The sequence below is a fragment of the Pomacea canaliculata genome, linkage group LG5 (assembly GCF_003073045.1).
Source record: "Pomacea canaliculata isolate SZHN2017 linkage group LG5, ASM307304v1, whole genome shotgun sequence".
NCBI classification, from domain to species: domain Eukaryota; kingdom Metazoa; phylum Mollusca; class Gastropoda; order Architaenioglossa; family Ampullariidae; genus Pomacea; species Pomacea canaliculata.
The window spans coordinates 28615104-28639260 of record NC_037594.1 but is presented as its reverse complement, the minus strand read 5'-3'; the positions used below and the strand labels follow the sequence as shown (position 1 = coordinate 28639260).

General features: G+C 42.5%; 2 protein-coding genes across 3 annotated transcripts; both read right to left on the bottom strand.

The window, feature by feature from the left end:
* Positions 1–3874: 3874 nt before the first annotated feature.
* Positions 3875–18921, bottom strand: LOC112564948 (asparagine synthetase [glutamine-hydrolyzing]-like). Its single transcript, XM_025240120.1, has 10 exons — positions 18648–18921; positions 16301–16678; positions 15781–16018; positions 14493–14669; positions 14097–14189; positions 13560–13687; positions 10386–10512; positions 9696–9903; positions 8586–8823; positions 3875–4415 (listed from the first exon to the last, which is right to left on the bottom strand). Exons 2-10 carry the CDS (start codon positions 16547–16549, stop codon positions 4218–4220), a joined length of 1656 nt encoding a protein of 551 aa, XP_025095905.1. The 5' UTR covers positions 16550–16678; positions 18648–18921; the 3' UTR covers positions 3875–4217.
* Positions 18922–19788: 867 nt separating this feature from the next.
* LOC112565148 (protein suppressor 2 of zeste-like) lies at positions 19789–23938 on the bottom strand. Of its 2 annotated transcripts, none has more exons than XM_025240462.1 (6): positions 23765–23938; positions 23088–23151; positions 22022–22360; positions 21230–21621; positions 20696–20872; positions 19789–20474 (listed from the first exon to the last, which is right to left on the bottom strand). In XM_025240462.1, exons 1-6 carry the CDS (start codon positions 23930–23932, stop codon positions 20244–20246), a joined length of 1371 nt encoding a protein of 456 aa, XP_025096247.1. In that variant the 5' UTR covers positions 23933–23938; the 3' UTR covers positions 19789–20243. The 2 variants fall into 2 exon arrangements, with proteins under 2 accessions (XP_025096247.1, XP_025096248.1); XM_025240463.1 differs by having other exon boundaries at positions 22022–22348.
* Positions 23939–24157: the final 219 nt, after the last annotated feature.

The following is a 24157-nucleotide window of genomic DNA, read 5'->3' as shown; positions in this document are numbered from 1 at the left end:
TTGGAACCATATACCATTATTCAGTAATTTAATCCTTACCAGTATTTTAAAAAATTGATATCATAAGTAGGGTACAAATCATGCAATAGACGGATTTGTTGTTTATTTATTTAAGGCATCGAAGCTTACAAACATCTCAAGAATGTAGTAAGTGGGAGAAAAATGTTGCTGAACAGGTCTGTCGGAGCAGAACAACTTGTATCTAATTGTAAATAAACACCTTGTATTTGTGGTGCGTGCAGCTAAAACTAAAATCTTATTATACAAAAATATACATCTTTACATAAATACAAACCTCATTTTGTTTACAAACCTCAACCGATTTCAGCCCTTGAATATTTCATCATATGCACCTCGCACCGACCACAAGACACGATCACATCATCAAGGATGAAGAAAGAACTGACGTTTCATGTCTAGTTTTTGAAATATCTGATTAATAAATGACAAATTAGATACATGAGCCGCTGTCTGCATTGCCAGCTTTTCTCTGTGTTCAAAATGGTAATCAAATTCTACGTTTTTGCTTTTTGATTACATCAAGGTCTAAGATTCACATCATTATCATCCCTTCTTTTGGCCAAGTAAAACTGTCATTTCTGTGCAAATATTTTTGTCTATAATATGTTAAAGAATTGAAAGAGTTTTTGTCCATCCTCGATCCATTGACTTCCAACCAGGATTCGTCAAGTTTGATACTTTTTTCTCTCCTCGTAAAACACTTTTCACCTCTTTCCCTCAAATGGTATGAGTTTTTGAAAGCAATTTTAGTTTCAGGACTCATTAAAGGAAAAATTTGCATACTTGAAGAAAAGTTAATGGCAGATTTTACTTTTAAAAAGTATAGTGTTCTCCTTTCTCGTAACAAAGTACCTTTAAAATTTTTCTACACTTTACTTTCCCTTTCTTCGTGGTTTTTTTTTTAAAACTGTAGTTTCACGATTTCATCCCAAGGGGTCTCGATATAGGCGAAATCGAGAAGTTAGCAAAGAATTATAATGTTGCTTTAAATTTTATTCGTTAGTTCTGAGTTGCATTCTTTCTGTACTCACGGATTTTTGCGTGTAGACGGAATGTAAGCAGTTGTATCAATGAGAGGTTAGACGTGGCTGAGGATACAAATGACGATTATTTTAATGTCTGCACACTCATAGGTCACTGTTCGTGAGATATACAATGATGCGACACCCCTACTCAAGTTCAATCCCCACATAGGTTCGTGTACAACAATGAGAACCGGAATCCAGACGCCGCAGGGTACAGCCCATGACAATGAGAGTATCAGAGGACTTCAAGTCTGCGACATTGCAGGAAGACTACTTCTTTCAATGGCCGCCACCCTCTCGCTCCTTCAAACAGCAAGGAACAAGTTTGACTAACAAATACGCTGAGGTTTCTTTTGTCCTCTCTGGCTTACTCTCTGTCATGCCAGTCTGCGTAGGGCTTCTTGCATCAGACACAAATTAAAGACACGCCGAAGAAGGTTCGAAAGTCCATTCTCTTTTTCAAGCCTCCTTTTTGAAACCAAGGATAGGAATAACAGGAACTGACCACAAGAGTTTAATGAACGCTTCTTGTGTGTCTCATCCAGGCTTTGTTATATTGTGAACAAGAAAACCACGTTAGGAGGACTAACTAAAGGTTCGACTCTGCTGGAGGGTAGGGAGGGATGGGGTGCATGTAAACGATCCTTAGCATGTCTTGACGACATGATGAGCAATTATTCACACACACACACACACACACTCACTGGTTGGTTTATGACAGCTAATAAAAATAAACAAGAACAAAAAAGGAGCTAAAACTACAAAAAATCCGAAGCAGGAGCTGCAAAAAGTTTGTGATTTACTGTTTGCAGTATGATGAGTGCATTGTAAAAATATTTGAAATATTGTATCAAATAATCTGTCTCCACGATACAGTAAGAAGACGGCGATTGTCAGCAGAGACAAACTTCTCCCCTACATTTCTCCAGGCATCAAAACATATTGTGTCAATAAAATTATTTTTTTCCCACAAAGACTTCAAATCAAGTCGAAAAGCAAGCGATATGATACGTGAGCTCATCACATTATCACGACTTTCTAGCAGGAAATAAAGACAATTTAATTCTTAAAGTAAACTGACTAATAAAGCTGCTAAAGCATGCTTGCAGAGCAATTCTGGAAGTAAAATGTCATTGGAATCACCAGACAGAAATCATCTGAACACACAGCACCTATCGTGAACATGAGAAAGATGCTGTGAACAGAAAGTCTGGAAATCTTCCAGGTCTTCACGTTTGGCAAATATTTGCTGAGAACTTTTTTTTTTATAGCCAAACATATCTTTAACCGCTCAGTGCAAGAGAAGGAGCAGAGTCCTGTAACTTAAACGGTAATAGGAGTCGAATGTATTTGAAAGACTTCGTTGATTTATGCCTTTGATTGTGTATGAGGCAAAGGATTTGAGCTGACCTGGATTTGTAACAATGGATTCATTTACAGTTTTGCACGCGCGTGGGCGTATGCGTGAATGAGTGTGTCTATATGTATCTGTAGGTATGCGTGTGTCTTCGTCATATATTTTTGCTGTTATTTGCTTTATTTCGCTAAATCATGACGAGCAGAGCTTGCTTTTAGTTCGAGGACACACGGAGAGAAGTTGCCACTTAATTGGAAACTAGAGAAATTAATCCATCCGACATTTACCAAACGAACATTTAAATTTCTTGCATGAAAATATGTTTAGAAATATTTTGAGATTAAAGCATTTTTTTATTCTGCATTCCTTTTATGTATTTCGACCAATCTGCGTTATTGTTTTTGTCAGTATATGTTATGTACATTTCTGTGACTGACGGACAACAGGCGCAGATTTGTCAGGAGAAGAAAGGTAACTACAGCGACACAAGACAAATGCTGTGGATAAAATACAGGAAAGTGGGACGAAAATCCAGTTAGTCTTCATCTCCATAAGAGTTGGGCAAACCCAGAGAAGAAGACTACTAACACAGCCTGAAAGACGTCGTCAGCGGTTTGACCCCTGACCCATTACTGGATTCAGTGGGAATGGACTGCCGGGGGCTTAAACAATAGATCACCGATGATCCTGAAGCCAGCCTGGCAACCATTCTTGACAGGGCATTGACTTTAAGGCCCTATAATCTTGTTCCACAAAAGGGTCCAGCGTACGCTCACATCGTCATTAACGTCAGACAAGGTCTGCTCTAAGAGTGAGCCCTACGGTGCTTCTGTTCGCAGGGAAATCAGGAGATGTGTCTTTTGTTGGAAGACTTTGTCAGCAGCGGCTCAGCAAAAGCTAGGAAATAAATGCCGAAAGGGGAACTCTTACAGTGCCATTGCCGAAACGGACAAATGATCTTTGCATACATTCATTTCACGAGATATTGTAAGACTTTCATACTTTGGGTCTATTTCGAAACAATACTTAGAACTTTTTTTCTTTTGGCACTGGCAACATCGCCTGGCTTCAAGGAGCTTTCTTTCGTCCCCTTACATATTAATATAAAATATTCAGATCCATTTTGTCTGCAAAAATGTTCTGCTACCGTCTAGAAAGAAGCTTGCTGGGAAAGGAGATTTACATAAAGTATTCTTTGGAATCCGTTTCCCACGTTTTCGCTCGGTGACAACGAAGGAGAACCTGAGAGAGAAATCTTTATGGCAACGCACTAGTTACAAAAATACTTTAAAGACTGAGTTTCTATTTACTATGATTGTGGCATTACAAATAGGTTTCATGTTGTCGTTAGAATCAGACAGTCTACATGACTACAATTCTATGAGATTAATGTCAGGTATCTGTCTCTGTCTCTGCCTCTTGGACCCCGAACATCCATTGCAAGCACCACCCGAAAACACAACTCTCGTTATGCTTTTCAAAATAAATTTTTATTGCAGTTAGAACAAATCCCCGTGAAAGAGTTTCGAGTAATCTTTTATGAGTCCTAAACTCACTAATTAATGTCTAAAGGAAGAAGAAATGAAAATGAAAAAAGAAACTTTCAAGACTAACTTAATATAGAACACAGTTTTGAAGTCCTCCAGAATCTCATCCCCTTGAAGACAACAATACCGCGTGAAACTGTTGGAATGGTTACACCCATCAGATGATCTGGAGGACACGGTGTGCCATTGCTGATCACAGCGGCGACCATAGGGGGGCGAGGAGAGGGAGGGATGCGACGACCAGCTTTTGTTCTACATCCGGGACCTCTACTGCTTGTAATGCTTGAGGGTGCGCGCGGACGGGTCATCTGAAGTAGACCAACGGGGCATCCAGAAGTAGGGGATCCATGAGCCCTTGGTCGGGTACTTGGCTTCAAAAAGCTTGCGGTAGAACAGCGCCTCCTTGGTTCTGGGTGTGTTGTGCTTGAAGAGTTTCCCGGCCTCCTCCAGCTCGCTGTCGTTGACCTGCAGACAAGGAAGAGTCCAAATGTATTTAACTTAATTTTTTAATAATTATTCTTCGTGTTTATACCATGTTAAACTTGTAACAACATACTGAATATAAATATTTATTGCAGATGAGCACAAACAAAACTCAAACAGAGAGGACAGAATGGTAAAGAGAGAGAAGGAGGAAAGACGGCGATGAAGAGAGAGAGACAAACCAAGACAAACCACTTATCCAGGTTATAGGAAGACAAGGTTCTCTTGAAGCTTTCTTACTTGTCGTCACTCCCCTCGCCCACTGCGCGCGTGACCTATGACCTGTGACCTGTACTATTGCTCACACAGAGCGTCTGCTGCTGACACACGTGCATTTCCCAGATATCTCTCTGTATCTCCTGTCCCTCAGAAAGCAATAGCAACATTATATTTTAGTTCACGAGCACGCGGTACTATAAACTGTTTTGATGCTCCAGGCCCTGAGTTCAGCTGCCATCCATAACCACAAACAAGAACTGGACAGAGAGGGTGAGCGCGCGTGGTTCTTGATACAGAGTCTGTCGAAAATGTTCAGAGAAACACTTGAGAGAAATGTTGTGTTTTTCGCTCCTGAAATTCTGGAACACTAAATGAAACAGAAGAAATATACCAGCCAGTGGATCTACCCTTCCACCCAGGTTTGTAGTCATCTCTGGAATACTGATTAGTGTGATGGCTAGTAAAAGTATCAGAATTCGATCCCTTTCATTCGCTTCGATTTTTCTACCTTTTTTTCTAATTTAAACATAAACATCTTTATCTTTCTTTAATTTTTCTTGCCCAATAACAATGACAGTTTGGGAAAACTTGCTGAAGGTGTTATCCCATCAACCCATCCTTCCTTTTTCTCTCACACACACACATACACACACGTGCGAGTGCGCACGCATGACACACGACCGGCAGAAATCTCAGACAGGGGCCGACGACCCTTCCACAAGCTCTCCAGCCCAGATTCCCGCGCTGATGCCCAACTGCCTTCACGTCCTTTATTATGCTGATTGAACATTTCACGGGTAATTTCTCGACTTGAGCTCTTGACAGCCTTTCTCTCCCTGCCTGCTCGGGCTACACGCACGCATAAATCTCGCTGGCATGGAAAATGGCAGCTGCAACACCCCGCCTCTCCTCCACTTGCCGGTCACGCACGCCATTGCTGAGGTGTGGGAGGGAGACGTGGCCGAGGGCGATGGGCAAACCAAAGGTGAGAAGCAAGAATCTTGCCATGTAACTGGACCCGCAGCACAGCCGGGTATTTTTAGATCAACCACATTGGGATAAAAGGGTTAATGTGTTCGTGATGCTGTAAGTGCAGTTGATACCTCATACACAAGGAGTACATTAGGACAATGAATTAATTCTGTATTTTGTTTCACGAACGAACATGTACTTCTGTATCCTGCTTTCAAGTGTTCGTCTGTGGTGGAGCGGAGAGTATTCATTTCTGAACGACTATTGAAACGAACGACTATACCACGTGAGTAAGAAGACAAAATGGGGAAGGAGAGTAGAACTTAGTTATAGAGCTAACATAACTAAAGTGATAGTTATATTATAAAATTATTATATTTTTCCTCCTTCCTACAAATCGTCCCTGGTTATGTGGAGCATTTATGAATGAATGTTGGGGACCCAAGAAAACTTTCAAATACAAAATTTAGGATTTTTTCAGACCAATGAAAACAGACAGCCAGAAAAGGAAGGTCCTTCTCATTCAAGGGGATTCCTCAAACCTACAACTGTGTTATTTGTAGGACAAGGGAATAGATGCAGTCTAGCTCCTGTCGTCTACCATAAACTCGGTGCATAAAGCCGTTTCCTCCAATACAACCCTCCAGTCGTCTCTAGAAGGAAATGAAACCCAGACAAATCCCGAGCATCATCAGCATCCTAGTGAAGAGAGAGATGCACAAAAGCTGCACATGAGCCGTCTAATAGGGCTTCCAGTCTGGAAAAAAAGCGGGTGTCTGTGTGGACGGACGGTTCGACGGCATCCCAGCGGCTTAGCGGGTGGCAACGAAGACGCCGACCCTCGCACGTGGCCAGGCTTATCATTACCTGAAAAGCCCTCTTCAAAAGTGGCGCGAGGGGGTAATGGTAATCCCGCTAATGCATCTCCAGCGTCCCATCAAGTCGATACACACGTCCCTCGTGATCTCTCGGCTGCCGGTGTCGTGTCCACGTCACCTCGTCCCTTCGTCCCCTCGTCTCATCCTTAAAGCTCGGCCGACCAATCTTTCGTTGTGTTAGCCACACCGTTTCATAGACGTGGTGTTTAGAGTCTCTTGGGGGGGATGGTGGAGTATATGTATCCTGAACGGTTCCTTTGATACTGACACGCAAACTGGTGGACATTGATGATGATGATGATGATGATGATGATGATGATGATGATGAGGAGGAGGAGGAGGAGGATGGCAAAGAATGAAGGCATATTTCTGGAATCATCTTAAGAGAACAATTATTTTCTGGAAACAAATATGTAAGAAGAGATTTAAGGGGTATGGGAACCCGCTAGTACTCCACATTCGAGTCTGGCATCAATCTTTCATTCTAGCGAACGGCCGAAACAGACCGTTAAAATGTCCGTTACAGTCTCTGTTATAAGCGGTTAGGGATTTGGTCGGTGGGTGTCGGGGGTGTGGGTGTGGGAGAGGAGGTAGTCGCGTCTGTACGCTCTCCCCACATCCTCCGATAGTTAGTCCTCCATCGCTGTCTGCCTTTTCGTCTCCAGCCGGCTTGTCAGCGCAAAGACTGTGATAATGACTACAGGGTATTGACTCCAGCTCATTCATTTTTTAAATAATGATGGAAGTGCAGAGCGGGCAAGTGAAGGACGCTTACTTTTCTTTTGCCTCGTCAGCGGCGTTTGTCTTCCTTGAACCCCCGGTCACACGGCGCCCCCTGCTTGCCTCCTGTGATTCCAGAATAATTAACAGAGGGCACGTAGGCTTTACATTCTAGTCTACAACAGAGAGGAGGCAAGGTGGTGGTGGTGGTGGTGGTGGGGGAGGAGGAGGATTGGTGTAACAAAAGGGGAAGGATGGAAGGGCAAGGGAACGGATAAAACTACAGACATGCACAAGGAAAAAGAAAAAAAAAAAATACCGAGGCTCGGAGTTCAAAATCAACCCGCAATTAGTTGAAAGTTGAGCTTCATATCGCCTGTAATATTTCTTATTTTTCTGTTTTTAGGACTCCGTATTCATTTCAGTAAGAATCGTCATTTGTGAAGAAAATCATTTGAAGTCAATCTTGAAACATTTCCCAACCTTTAAAAGAAAAAAAATGGGGATCACTGATGCGAAATGACGGCTTTAGTGCCGCAGTAAGAGCAGCGTTAATGTAAGCTAGTCAGCCCCTCTCACCTCCTTTTTCTTACAATTATTCTCCTCTCATTACGCCTGAGTTCAGGCAGTAATGCCATCTTGAGTTGCATTATGGGCGTGGACGGACAGATCGCAGATGACAAGGAAGGCGAGGAGGCAGGAAAGGAGTGGCTCACTCGGCCAAATTCTAGGACTGCATACTGTCCGTGCATGCCACCACTTTATTCTGGTAACACATCATTTCAGGGAGGGAAAGAAATTGCTGGGTTTGGTGTGAAAGAGAGTTAGACAGTCCCTCTCACTACCTTTAAGATTTAAAAATCGTCTTCAATGTCTTAGTTTCGCCGGAGACGCTGAAAGTGGTTGCCGTATGGACTGAAGCTGTTTTATTCCTTTCTTTAGTAGACGAGGGTGTTAAGTTGGATAGAACAATGCTGTAAATTAAGGCTGGAAAATTCTTCTTAAAGTTAATGAACTGAAAGTTAAAGGCTCTTTTTTTCCAGCAAACCCTTCGAAAGTCTGTATGGTCAGGAGCCGTAAATATGTCAGACTGTATTACAAACACATTTCATTTACTGTCATAAAGCTTTCACTGTTCCCACTCCTGTACTAAAATTTTCAATATAAGGAGACAGCCACAATTAAAATACAACAACAACAAAAAAAACCCCAAAAAAAACAAAAACAAAAAAAAACAACCAAGCCAAACAAAACAAAAACAAAACAAAAAACAAACAACAACAACAAACAAAAAAAAACAATAATCCAAACAAATGAAAACAAAACAAAAGGTAAGAAATGTAGGTGGTCCTCTCGCGCTCACCTGCTCCTCGCAGAAATCTTGGATGACTTTGAACCACGAGCGCCTGAGGGATGAAACCCCGTCGCTGAAGGCCTCCTTGGGTCGCCATAGGATGTCGCTAGGCAACAAGGAACCGTCGTCAAAGGCCGAGCGGAGCAGGTGCTTCTCCACGCCATCCTGCGGCAGACGCAGCTCGGGTGGGAGCGACAGGTAATAGCTGGTGAACCTGTGGTCCAGGAAAGGCACCCGGATCTCCAGCCTGCACACGTGTCACAAGATGTCAGATGTACGCATGTGCACAGAGATGTTGGTTTAGATGCTAATTTAATTAAAAAGTTAACAAATTTGATGTCATGATGAATAATCATCAGTTCTTTGAAGGGTTAACAGTATCCGCAGACGAATACGAATCCATGTCCTATTGAGGAATGGATGCTGTAAAGCTGAACACAATGTTTAAAAACTTTGTCGAGTTTTAGTCAGCTTTGACCTGAACTGAGACAAAGTCTTCACGCCCAGAATCCTCTGTGATCGCCACTCTATAATTTTACAGCAACCACACTTTCTCGAATCAGCTCCACGGTTCAGGTTTGCCCCTTGTAAATGATGGCGGCCTGGGAGAAGTGTTCCATCCGATGTTCTAGTTTACAGGCAGACGACAGATGGACACCGTGCCGACGCCCTTTATTGACACACCTGCGACCAGCACTGCCAGCCTCCATTGTAGACCTGACCTTTAAACTTCCCAACCCTCCCCGTCTAGCGAGACTCTGAGACGAGGGTTTATCTCAAGCCTCGTGCCACGAAACCGATTCTACTGGATAGATGTTGGACAGATATTGGACATAAGCAGAACAGGAGGTAGGCATCAGAAAGCCGGCTAACAGTAAGCTCGACGATTTTGTCAATTATCTAAAGTAATCAAACTTAAGACTGTGTTACCAGTAGGAGAGACGCATAGTGGCAGTGAACTTCAGTCACTCCTTTCTAAGAACAGTAGTTCTGATTTTCTGTGATCACATACTGAAGAGTCAAACCATTCTACTGTATATAGCTAGTGATAAAAAATATTTACTGTTGTGTTAATGAGCTACATAAATATTTATCTCACACACACAATTTGTATCGTACCCCCAAGCGGATGTAGTTCTGTCCCCTCGCAGGACGTCATAGAGGTAGAGGTCCTCGAGCAGGCGCAAGCTCTCGGAGTGGGCATCACCGGCGGAGGGCGCCTTGTGGAAGTAAATGTAACCCTGCGCCACCTCGTCGGATCCTTCACCAGAAAGCACCACCGTGGTGTCGGTCTTCTGCTTGATGTAGCGGCTGACCAGGAACATTGCTGCGACAGTCACGTGAGTCGTCGGTGCACGTAAGAAGGACAAGACACGCTGCTGGATACGGTTTGACTAACAAACAACACTTTTAACCCAGCATGTATTAACAGATTCTATAAATTCAGTCGATAAAGGACGGTTCACAAGAATGCAAAACTTGTTTTTATATACGATTTTTGAGGAGCTCAGAACAAAATAGCTTTTTTTCCAAATCCCAAACTGCGCAAGCACAAACAAGACACGCTAAATGGCAATAACGACTCGTCAGACCCGCACAGAGTTTGTGAGACATTCTCAATAATGACTTGAGAGACTCGCAGAGAGTATGTGTGAAACTTATTAGAATGGGACAGAGCAAATGACAAAAACAAATATTACATAATAGGATAGAAGGTGTGAGAAATACTCAGTAATAACTTGCGAGAGTAGACAAAGCCCGTGGAAAGTGTTTCATGCAAGGTTTGTTATTTTTGTGTGTTCTTCGTACCTACGGAAGCCCGCACACTGGTGATGTCATAGCTTTCCAGATGATAGACGACACTAGGAATAGCTTCCAGGCCCTCTTCAGGTGTGAATATCACTTCGTGGTGCTCTGTGCCCAGGTAGTCGGCAACCTGGAACAAGAGACTGCATTAGGGACGACAGTCACCAGCCGGAAAGATTATTAAAGACCACATTAAAAGAAATCAGAGCAAGGATTTTTTAATTTATTTCAACAGGAGCGTCTCAAGAGAGGAAGGTGAGAGCCAGACACTGAGAGACAGAAAGTCGTATATAGAAAACAAATATTTTAATCATCACATGTGCAACAATTAAAATGGTTGTGCACGTGTTTAAGTCACAATGAAATATACCTGAAAACCTAGTAGCACTTAAGAGAGACACTGAGTGTTAAAGAAGGCCGCAGACAGAGACACGGACAGAAGCAGACAACGAGAGACAAAAAGAGTCCAATACAAATTCAACAATAAAATTCTGAGAAAGATAAAAAAAAAAAACCTAAATAATTTTACTCTTTGACGTTTAAGATGATTGTGCTTCATGAGCAACGAAATTAGTTTAAAGAAAGAAAAAAAAAAAAGAAAGCTCTTGAGTAGGCCTGACCCCATTGCAAGGAGAAAGTGAACCACAGCCTCCATCATTAACATCATTATCATCGTGATATATTGGAGATTTAAAAATGTGAAAAAATCTGTAAAAAATAAACTACAATATGAAACATAATCATAGATACAACTGTACTGTTCTATAGAAAAGAGAGAGGATGTCCGGTGTCGTCGCTACTTCGCCGTTGGCTTCAAGGGAGATAACTAGGCAAACGTCTTCTCTCCCCTTACCCCTCTACATCTTTCTGGTCGCCGCCTCCTCACCTTCCCTCCACCCCATAATTATCTACATTTTCCGTGTCCAGACTCTGGAAACCACCGCCAGGGAAGAGTTGCCGGCTTCGAAGCTGCCGCACAGCAAAGGAAGCAAAGGGACAAAACTCTGTCAGTCCCCTTGTCAAGCTTATGTAAGTCGACCCGCCCCGCCTGTGAGCTCCTGCGGGCTCTTCCGGTCTGACGTGCACCAGACAAAGCCCAAACAAGGGGAGGCTCACTGTTGATAACAGTCTTTTTCCGCTGTTCACAGATTGGGTAGGGAGGATCTGTTCTAACGGTTTCAGGCAAGTCGGCACGGGGGTGGAGGAGGGAGGGTCGAGTTTGATGTCAGTCATTAAACTTGCTGCAATCTTTCATTGTCTGATTCAGCTTGCTAGAGGATATACCGATGGTGGCTAAGTACAAATTTACTGAGTATTTTAAACCTGTTCATTCGTCACTATCTTTCACTCGTTTGTTCATGTGTTCGTTCATTTGTTTGTTTTTTTTTGTGTGTGTGTGTTTTTTTTGTTTTTTTTTTGTTTTTTGGAGTTTTGTGAGTTTTTTTTTTTTGTTCTTACGTTTGTTCATTATTTTCCCACTGTTCTTGCAATCATTAGTTGTTATTCTTCATTCTGTAACTATCGCTGTTTGCTAAGACTAGCGCTTCTCCTGCTGTTGGCAATAGTGCAACTCGTGATGTATAACTAATCGTTAATGACAAGAAGCAACTTTAAATACAATCTGTGAATAAAAATATTTTGATTCTCACATCCTGATGTTAATTATTACATTTACCTGTTCCTCTTTTCCCTCCTTCTCTTTAGGACGAAAAGGGAAATAACTATGTCGCTGTCTTTGCTCTTCGCTTCTGAGCATCGAAACACTGAGTAAATTGCATCAGGTGCAATTAATGATGGGTTAACGAGTCTAGGAATAAAAAAGCCTGCCCTATAATTTATTTATTTTAAATAGTGTCCTTACAATGATTTTTTTAAAAAGTTTCTGCGGACTAACAGATCATTAAGAACGAACAAATGAGCAGTGAGGATCAGTAGCATTGCTGTTTGGTTCTTGTTTAGCAACCAGTGGACATGAGACTGTTTCGAGGTCTTTGAACATGAAACAAATTTATTAAATAATTTATTGCATAGCCGTAACTCTGTGCTGTTTCCTTTGTCTGACCTTGTTGCTGACAAAATAAACAGAAAAAAAACACGTGACTGTTTTGCCTGATTTGCTCAATGATATTCTCGTGCCATGCGGTCTACATCCATGTGGACGGTTGCCAAAAAAGAAAGAACAAAAACAAGAAAAAAAATGATAAAATGTACTTCTTTCGTGCAGGCTTGAGATATCGCCATGAATGAGCTGACAACCTCAGTTTGTGAAGTCGGAACAGGCTTAATTTAGTGATCATCTAATGTAACTCTCTACCTACACTTTCATTTCTTGTTCTTTTCAACACTTTCATGCCATATCTCTGTTCCTCCGTCCTTTTGCCTACTGTGATCCCTCAGAGAATTCGTCCCCTACAGTGAGTGCGCTCCCTTGCTACCAGGTTGCCTCGTACCTCGTTATTTCTCAGCCAGATGAACTCCCCTTGCGGCCGACACGATGACAACTCATCACCTTTAAACAAAATTTACTCTCCATCTTCCCAGCCACCACGGTGCCTCCTATACATTGACTATTACTTTAAAATTGACCGAGACGCCTAAAATAGTATTTCTTGTCAGCACTTACCACTTTACTGACCGCCGGCTGCTTCTTTCATCTGCCCTTCACATGGGTATTTTTCTGGGGTAGGAGGTACTTTGGGACAGAAGGATTATTTAAGAATTTTTTCCTACCTAAATTTCTTATTATATTCTTATTCTTATTACATAAGTGGGTCTGTGGCGAGGGAAAACGGATTCATTCTTAACAACTTACTTTAGCAAACCACTTAAAATATACATATTATAAATACTTAAAAATTTGTCAGGTCGGTGTCCTACGATAGTTGAAGTCATTGCTGATGTCCACAGTCATCAGGGCAGCTTCATTCACAATACCAAACAATTTACTTTTTCCTTGTTTCCTCTTTTTGAGCATCTGGTTCGTGGTGCCCACATCTCCTCTGATTTCACTTTCACTGTCTACACCTTGCTGTTATTTACCTTCTCCCGATGTATTTACTTGCTTGTTTACAGCAGGAGATGAGCAGGTGAGTGAGGATTTCTCGATCAGGATGGTCTCTAGTTTTAAAATAATCTGACAATATTTTACAATAACCTGACAAATTCAAAGCATAGAACCTTGCGAGCAGCTGCCAGGTCCGGGCTGCCTTCCATGCCAGTTGCGAAGGTCTGAATCGGGTAGGTGACGCCAATCTCTTTAGACAGCTTCACCAGGGTGGCTGCGACCAAGCTGGAGTCCAAGCCGCCTGAGCAGAACAACGAATTGTCTTCAAATCTCAAGATGAAAGTCTAATGAAAGATGGAAGTGGAGTGTATGCTAATTGGGACGAGCCAGAGGTTGATTTGTAGTTTGGCTTCTAGTAGAACATTGTGTCCTAGTCTTTTAGTGAAGATTGTATCTTTCCTCTTTGAAGTCAGTTCATGCAGACTACGTTATTTTTAGAAATACTACCTTTTCGCCACTTCCTGTTTTCTCGAAAAAATCCAGGTGTGATTAGTAAAATATTTCTCGTGCCTCTTCGTCATAAAATATCGCCGACTATGTTTTCGTGACACTTTTTGCTTTATTTCAAACAATTTTAGCTCAAGCGCTCGTGTTGCCCTTTAAAGGGTAATTATAAATAACAGTGTTTTCGTCTCACCGATAAATCTTACCTGAAAGCAAGCATCCTATCCTCCGTTCTGACATCAGTCGTTTTTTCACTGCAGCCTCGAAAAGCAATCGAATGTTTTTCTTGATGTCGTCAACTGGAACAAACGCCTCTATCAGACTTCGCCATGGACTAACAGACACTTCAACCAACCAGACTAACGAACCATCCCACCATCCGATTTCACCATATAAATAAACTGAACCAGAAAATCTCTAAGACTGGGGCAAAGATCGCTTGCTGCAAGATAATTCAATTCTGATACTGCCTGCAGCAAACTGATGTCCTTCTAACCTGACTGCCATTACACTTTTACCTCCAGGGTCTTGTCCAAGGGGGTCTGTATACTTACACACTTTCACTTGCAGGGTCTTGTACAGAAGGGGGTCTGTATACTTACCCATTTTCACCTCCATAGTCTTGTACAAGGGAGTTTGTCCTGGACTGTTGAAGCGGGTCCGGCTCTTCAGAAAAGCGCGACCCATATGGTCAAGGTCGTAGACTTCCACGTGACCTGGAGGAAACGGCTCGATGGTGGCGTCCTCATCGGTTAGGGAGTGAGACAGGCCAAACAACCCTGAAAACATTCGAGAAGTTTACACCCTGGAACAGTGCTGCTGACTTGGGAAAACGTGGTTTTAATCGCGGCAAAAATTAATTGTTTCTTCGTCAAATCTTTCCAGCATCGATACTCATATTTATTCTTTCAGGGTCTGTGCCTCTCATTCTTTTATTGTATATTGTATCGTGCGGTGCATTGCGTTTGTTGTATATGAACGTGATGATGATGATGATGATGATGATGACGATGAATGATGATGATGGCATTCTTAATACAGTCAGCGCTCTTTCTCTGAGTGAGACTTTTCTCTTGGAGATGACGATGCAAGACAATTTTTATTTTAAAGAATCAACTTTACAGTAAATTCACTTTGTAGTTCAAATAAATTTCATCACTCGCTCCCACCCATTGAAAGCGAAATAAGTTTCTTTTTAAACAATGATCAGTGAAATGTACTTTTTCTACTCAAAGATTGTAATGTGGCCTTTTATTTTGCAAGAGAAAAAAAATAGATTAAACTTAATGTTAGAAAGCGACAAAGATAACATCCAGGGTATAAAAGTACACCTGACAGTGTGAAACAGCCATCTTTATCAGGTCTGTAGTGATCTCCTGAACTCTTAAAGGCATTAAAAAATGTTTTCGTAGTCTGGCAGCAGAACAGATAACAGCACGTGCGCCTACATTTTGTCCCCTGCGTGTTTGCAAGACAAGCGTTTTCATAGAGGATGAACAAGAGGGCGATACAAGTGATAATATGTTCCACTTCACCACAGTAGAACGCATGTTTGTTAGTACAGAGTAAGTAAAAAGAAGGAACTATTCATGAATAAAGAAGGAAAATTCAGAATCGAAAACACGACAAAAGGAAAGAACGAAAAAAAGAAAGAAACGAAATAAGGAAACAAGAGACGAAAAAGTAAACAAACAAACAAACAAACAAACAAACAAACAAACAAACAAACAAACAAACATAAAAAACAAACAAACAAACAAACAAACAAACAAACAAACAAACAAACAAACAAACAAACAAACAAACAAACAAACAAACAAACAAACAAACAAACAGCAGAACGATCGAGAATCCACCCTTCGTCGATAAACTCTTGTCATTCTCTCTAACCTTTGGCCTCAGAGCAGACGGCGAGGAAGCCGAGGTCCGTGTGCAGACGGAAGAGAGGTCTGACCCCGAAGGTGTCGCGCCCCAGCACCACCCGACGGTTGGCGGTGTCCAGGATGCAGAAGGCGAAGACTCCGTCCAGCTGCTTGGCCATCTCCTCCGCTCCCAGCATGGAGTACAGGTGGATGATGGGCTCGCCATCGCACTCCGTGCTGACAGACAGGTCGAACTGCTTGTCCAGCTGCGACACGGATGACGGACTTCAACAGGTCGCAAAGACAGCAAGGAAGTGGGTCTGGGTAGGTGCACAGAAAGTTCTGGATGTCTAACTGAAAGCAGCTAGGTATTATCTCCTGTTAGCACATAACTCTGTAGCTGATTGCTTGAAAAGAAATGAAGAATAACATGTAGCCCACTAAAATGCATTGTTCTAACTGAATGGTATTTACAGGATAAAATCCTGAGGTACAAAGATAATTACGGCCCCTGGACTTTCCTAATTACGGCCCAGTGTAGAACTGACCCCCGTGTGGTTGTAGATCTCGCCGTTGTAGATGAGCCAGATGTGGGGCAGGGTGTAGAGGCGCATTGGCTGCATGCCCCTGATGTCGTCCACGATGGCGAGGCGGTGGAAGCCCAGGCAGCAGTTGCGGAGGTGGTTGATGTTCTCGATTCGGAAGGCGTCTGGCCCCCGATGCGCGATGTGGTGGACGGCGTTGCACTGCACGGAGACGTCGTCATCGCTTCCAAACACGGCCCAGATGCCGCACATGGCTGGTCTGCACAAGTTAGAGGTAGGGTGGGATGGGTTGAGGGCACCTCACGCCGAATCCAAGGGTCGTCTGTGGCCGAGCAACAAGAACCACCGACAGTAGGTCCCCAGGTAAAAAACTGCGGATAACTGTAAGAACAAAGGAAATTCAGACTAAGATGTAGAAACGAGGTGAGGTTGTTCTGTGGAGGAGGCTGAGGGCTGGGTGAGGAAGAAAGATAACTGCCTGTCAGAGCAGTGACCTCAGGGCTGGATGTGCGGGGGACGAACGATAAAATTCAGGTCTGAGCCAGATGTTGTGATCTGACCCTCAACCAGAGCTGAACAATAGTTGTGAGATGGTTGAGGTGAGTGGGGCATAAGAAATTAAAAAAAAAAAAAGATCTGACACGAGAGCACAAACCCAACTTTGTCTATCCCCTTCTTTCTTTCACTCTCTTGCACTACATATCTCTCTTTCAACTCCATATATGTCTATAGAAAGACCGATACAAATATATAGACATACTTGTATACGTCTACATGTGCGAAATATGCGTCTAACTGCTTGAGAATGAACGCCTGATGTACTATCACTCCCAATGTTCTTAATAGTTATTACAACAATAGTTTGTTTATGCATTGTCTTAGATTAGGTATTTTTTTCAATCTTGTTGCATTTTGCTACAAAATGATGGAATGACAGCCTGCGGGTGGCATGACTCCACCGATGGTCGCTTCCCTTGGAGATAAGTCTTCGTTGAAACATAACTCTTTCTATACAATCCAAAAGGAACTACTTCCAGGCGACAATTAACTCACTTCGTGTTATTATGTTTCAATGTGGCCATTACCGGTCAGATACACGTGATACGTTCTGTCCACAATCCAGTGCTTCCTACAAGGAAGAAGCATTAATGAGCCACCGACCTTCACAAATTTCCAACGAAGTGGAAGGTAAGTAAGTAGAGTGCCGAAGGGTGTTACCACAAGGTTTGCGAGTGACTGTCAGTCGGCTGACAAAGGAAGTAGTTGCGAGAAGCGAACTCTGATTACTCGAGACTGTCTGTATTGTGTGCGTACGTGTTACAAAGTTTACTCAAGGTGCTTCGCGCTTATCTAGATTTTTTTTTTAAACAAACAGTAGTGAGGGTTTTATGGGCCAAGCTCTTTATGGGACGGTAGAAGTGTTTTCTGGGGTGGCAGGTGAGTGCTTGCTCATTGTACTTGTAAATGTAACCTCAACAATGAGAGTAAACTAGCAACACCTCTCTGAATACCTTAACAAGACAGATATTCTTCAAAATGTGACCATGGCATTTTTTACATGATGATAGTATGAACAATTATAAAAATAATTATGTAAATTAATGTGTAAATATTCAAGACCAATCTGGTTAGGAATGCCCCTAAGCCTTGTGGGAAGAACAACGAATTTTAAATCTCGTATTTATTCAATTATTCAATCCATACCTAGGGCGGCATCATTCACTTCCTAATCTCAATACATTATGGTGAACCATAAGAGCTTTCCTAGTATTGTACAGGATCATAATTTTAGTATCTTCGCTAGATGCAAATTAGAAAATGGATTAATTTGTATCCGGGTTAGAATACAGGGTACAGGGGACGGGGATATGTCGGAACTGCTGGTCGGTAGTTTAATTATAGAATCGAACATCGATGACGTGGATAACAAAGTGACTGAGATGAGAGACAAAGCAGACAATGTAAGTTTTATTTAACGATATTACAGTGAACGATTCACAACATACACATCAGCCAACACTTTCCTGAATTATGTAATTCTGACCGCGTGCACTTTAGCTAACACTTGTTGTCACCATGTTCATGGTGTGTTCACACGTCGACTAACACTTCTGAACCCTGTTGTCCTGCAGGCTGTTCATTCTTATTACTTGTCACCTCACACACATCATCACTCGCTTTGATATACCGATGGTAATGTACAGTCGCATGCTTACATGACTAGTCTAAACATGTACAGAGAAGACATAAGCAAAAGACAGAAAGAGAGAATGAAAAACGGATCGCACGATGTCTGGTCACTGACCTTACAGATGCGAGAAGCAACGGTTGGCGTGTCTTGTTGACATACCTGCGATATGTTTACCCTGTTGTCCTGATGCAATCGAAAGACCTGCGTGACGTAGCACGTGTACTCTCGCCGCACAGCGCTCGACAGCTGACGCAACGCGCCTCGTGCACAACGCAGCCACACAGCACGACACGCGCGTCACGTGTGTAGCCAGCTGTGACGTGTGTGCAAATGTCGGCTGTGCAGCGGCTGCGCGGCAAGAAGTGGGTCAACGTTCCGGATTTTTCGAATAAATGTTCTGACACGGGTCATGACATGTTTTGCGACAGCGACACTGCCACAGTTCGGCCTTCACCCAGTGAGCAACGACGACCTCAGGCAGACTTTGTGAACTCTTGTCTGGATTCCATGACCTCGGGGTTACAATACACCGCGGGAGTTGCCTACAGTACAGTTCCGTCACGTGGGGTCACAGTTCACGTGGGGTCACATGTACGTTTGTACAACGTGGGGAGCGGGAGGGAAGGAGTGCATAGGGACTTTTCCAAGGTTTTAAATGTGTCAGTAAATAAGGATTTCAGTAGGAACAGCACAGTAACTTTTTCATTACTATATCAATAATTAATGCTGCAACATTCGTAACCTCAGAGTACAAACGCACCAATATTGTAGTACTCGCGCACTGCATCTTCAACAACATGTTGCATCAGACATATAGGATCGAGAGAACAAAGAAACAAAAGAAAATCTTCGGAAATAAAGCAAGCGTGAAAAAGCAGAGATTTAATCAATTCTTATCATGTACAAATATACTTTCAGTATATATATATAGAATATTTAATTGAGTGATACATATACTTTCAGAACACCGACTTTACTGCAACCCTGTCCTGACCACGAGCATATATAATGTCTGTATTTATTTCGTGTATAAGCGGGTATATATTTCTGTTGTAGAAGTGAGCATGTCTGTTATACCTATAAATATGGATGCATGTTTGTTGGTGGTTCAGTTTACTTCTGTATATCGTTTCTGTCAAAGCGCTTTAAGCTAATTATTGGAAAAGCGCTACAAAATTATTAATCGCTTAAAAATCGACTTCTTTCAATCAGTAATATTCAAGCACTGGGCTCTAAATATGAAATATCCACACCATAATAATAAAAAAATAATTTATTTTACTTAATAAAGTGCTAAGCTCATTATGCACCGACAAGTGCAGAGTAAAAGGACGTAGTAAAGACGTAACGTGAAATTGTAGGAACGCTGTCAGAATAATCCACAGGCGCGACTTCACGCAAAGCATCCATCATTCATTCTGTTTCCAAAAGAACTCCAGAAACAAACAAACAAACAAACAAAAAAACGTTAAAAAAATACAATTGCTGGAATTTACTAGCCTACTTCTAAAGATTATGCATATATATATTATTACTCCTTTCTTTGTTTCGATTCATCTCGCATCTCCTGTGCTCTGATTCGTCAGCAACTTCACCCACCTTAATTAAACGTTCACTACCTACCTACATGGAGACATAGAGAGATATATATAGACTAAAAATTTTTTAAAATCACATACACACAATTTACCTACAGACATTTTGCACACGCGCAAATAGAGGTCAAAGCGGTGGAATTGCATGATACTACGTCCATTAGCAAGACACCGAGCCACAGTGATCAATCAGAAAAAACACATGCTGCACGCCAGGATGCAGACAGCACAGGCTGCAGCCGCCCAACGCATCACTTGGGCTGCGGCGGTGCCGGTCTGAGTGCAGGTGACTGGCCGACAAGCTGCGTACCGTTGCGGCACTTGACTTGCACCGACGCCTGCGTCTTTTGCTGTTGCTGCTGCTGCTGCTGTGGCGGTGCGGTCTGTACGACTGCAATATAAACATACAAGAGAAGAGCGTTATCATCATCGTCTAGCATCATCATGGCAGTATTTGTATCTAGAGGTCAAGCTAGCTAATATGGTTACATGTTATTTACTGACACGTAGCTGTACAAATATATGTTAAACTTTGAAAGCAAGCAATCCTAATCAGCTTAACCAGTCAGGTGACTCAATTAGTTAACACTTTCGCTCAGACGTTGGGCCCACCTGGCGACTGGACGAGGGAGATGGCTTGCAGGTGCGGAAAATGCTGCTGAGTTCTTGTCGCCTGCACCTGCAAGAAGCTCTGCGCCTGTAGCGCAGAAGGATGCTGCTGGGTCGCCATGGCAACGGGGGCGATGAAGGAGAGCTTGGATATTGCGATTTCTGGGGATTGGCTGCAAGCTGCCCAGGGTAAATTTTAGGTCTGTAAGCTTTTTTTACAAGTAAAGCATGCCTGAATTAAGTGTTACAGAAATTGCTGTATACAAATTCACTTCATTTTTTTTAAATAGATTTTTGGTTCATCTGTGAGTTTATTGTCTTTCCTTTAAATTATCAACCAGCTGAAATCTATCAGTCGCGTCCAGTCCACACCACAAGCCAGTCCATCCTACTAATCATCATCTAGCACAGGAACCAGAAAAATTTTCAGATAGGTTGATAAGCAGATTTTCTCGCTTAAAAAGAATACAAAGACACCACACGAAGGATATGGTCTTGTTGCTCCGGATAACAACAAACATAATATCTGCACTCTACCTGCCAATGTGCGTACTGCTGTTGTGGCTGCTGTTTACACGGTTGTTGTTGCTGCTGCAGATCTTTTAGCTGCTGCATCTGTTGATACTGCTGCTGCTGCTGTTGTTGTTGCTGCTGCTGTTGCTGGCGCTGCTTGTTCTGCATCATCTGCTGCTGGTCCTGCAAGGCTGCGGCAGGCTGCGACTGGCCGATGCGCTGGAAGTGCTGGTTGAGCAGACGCTGCAGGCGACTCAGAAGGTCGTGGTTGCGCCTCTTCTCCTCCTCGTACTGCTTCTCGATGGCCTCCAGCTCGGCTAGCAGCGCCTGCTTGTCTCGCTCCAGCCCCGGCAGCGCCATCTGTACACGTGACAGGAAGTCGCTGGCCTCACGGTCCGTGCGCCGTAGCCCCACCACTGTCAACGTCCCAGCGACGTGAAGGACATACAGCCATGTTGTTATGGTTAGAATAGATGTATATCGCTTCATATTGCTATACAACCTCATAGATGTACGAATTAGAATAGATTTCCTACGACTACATATACATACTGCTTTCCCTCCGACTGTTTGTGAACTAATTATAGTTTTTTCAAAGTCTTACGGGTACATGGATGTATGGTGTATCATCACCATCTGCCGTAATCTCTGGCACCCTAAAGTTTACTGGTCAGTAACTTCCTTTCGCAAAAACAATTTTACATACATATTTGTAAACTGACCGTAGCAGTCTAATACTATTCCACCTTACAGCATTCATTCCTCAAAAACAGCAATTAATATTTTTTTTAATTCTTGAAAATGAGGCAAACTTACTCTCTGACTGACACTTTCTGCGGATGAGCAGAAACTTTCTGTAAAGCTTTTTTATCGCCTTTTTGTAGCTCTTCTCTCGATTGCCCGTCTTGGGTGGCGTGCTGTCAGCAGGCTCTGTCTGAGAAGCGGCAGAGTGAGTAGAATTCACCGTGCACGCATCCATCATGTTATCCCGCCCTGCTGGACTGACATTCCCGCCAACAACTTCTGTAATTTTGTCAGGGCTGGACATGTCAGCTTTTGCCTCAGCGACATCATCGGGGATGTGACTGTCGGCATCTATCTTCAGCTGAAAGAACCAGGCCACCCAGCGTCTGAAGAAAAGGCCTGAAAAATGCACTGTCAGCAAATATTGCAACACACTTTTGAATGATAGCAGTATACGCTTCCAGGGGAACAGTACTGAAAACTGGGAAGGAGAGAGAGCTTTACAGATATGTGGATAAGAGACTGTCATCAAGGCGGAGTAACAGAAAGAGTAAACAAACAGTTCAACAATACCATCAAACAACAACAATGAAAAACTTAATACATACTGTAGACTTTTTTGTTTAGTCGTGAATTTTGTATGGATGGTTTGAGATATTACAAGCGAAAAAAATCACTAACAAGCTAACAATGAAGGGGAATAAGCAAAATAAGCCAAGATAGATGGAGAAACAAAGAGAGGAGAAACAGAGAGGCAAAGAGAGAAAAAGAGATTGTGTGCGTGCATATCTGTTGTGCTAGTTTTGTGTAAGTGTTTACACTGCAATTATTTATTTATGGATATTAATGTATTGATGTGTGCATGTCGGATAGTTCATTGGCGCAGTGATAAGCGGAGTGTTATGAAGACAGTGTGGCTCCCATGTTGTGGGTTCTCATTCGGGTTTCATCAACCAAGCAGCATGCAATGATCATGCACTAAAGTAAAAAAACAACAAAAAACAAACAAACAAACAAACAAACAGAACAAAATACGATGGCACTCGCGTTATGCCCACAGATGTACCCGCTAGCATTCTCTCTAGTAGACAAAAGAAATCCTAGAAGTCACGATTTTGTTGAGAGGCATGGGACTCACCTTGAAGTCCGATCAGCGTTAGTCCAGTGGCAAAAGCAACTGCTATGCTTTGAAATGCCAGTCTCTGTGGAAAGAACAGATGGCCAGGAACTCAATATGGCATCGTGGGCAGACACCACCTAGCTTCTTATAAGAATAATGGCATTCATAAATAATAAATATCCGCTCTCTCTCTCTCTCACTCCATATTCTCACTCTTTTATCCCCCTTACTCCCCGAAACTCGAGCAAACACACATTTACACTATATTCTATGACACGATTGATGGTCTACGAGCACCAGACAGCCCACAATGTTACAACATATGACATTTATTAATCCCTAATCATATTCTTGCTAGATATCATTCATATTATCTGGCTTTTTCGAAACAACAATGTTGCATGATATGTTGCGTCCGTTCGTGTCTTTTTTTGGGGTATGTGTTGCTGTTTCGTGTTTTTTTTTTTTTTTTTTTGGTAAAGCGCCATGAGGCTGTCCATAATACCAGGAGATGACGTTATACAAATTATATGTATTTGTATTATTAATAACAACATACTCATTTGTCGTGAGTACGAGTAAGGGATAATAAAGAAGATGATAACGAAAACAACGATTTCCAACTGGCTTGCACAGACGTACGTGTAGGTGAAGACTGCAGAAGACTGTGTTTCAGTTTATATACATGCACTTACCCAGAGGACCTCCAGGGCCGGCCAGGCGGTGTCGGGGCTGGACCACCACAGCATGACGTAGGGGAAGAGGACGATGCAGGCAATCACCGCGATGGCGACGGTCTCCGTCTTGTCCCCGCCATGACCATCCACCTTCACCTGGCTGCTACAGATTGCGCATAGCTGCATTCGGTTCATACAAACCAATGGCCAATGAAAAATAGCAAAACTATTATCATTATTTTTCTCTAATGTTTGGTCTTAAGTAAGCGTAAGTTATTGTTTCTTATTTTTCATCTGAGTTACTAGAAACTTACTGGTCTGCTATTGGCTGAAAAAAATACAACAGAAAAAGGAGAATAATTTTTATTCTGACCCACCCTTTTATCTACTTACGATCGTTGTCCAATCGAC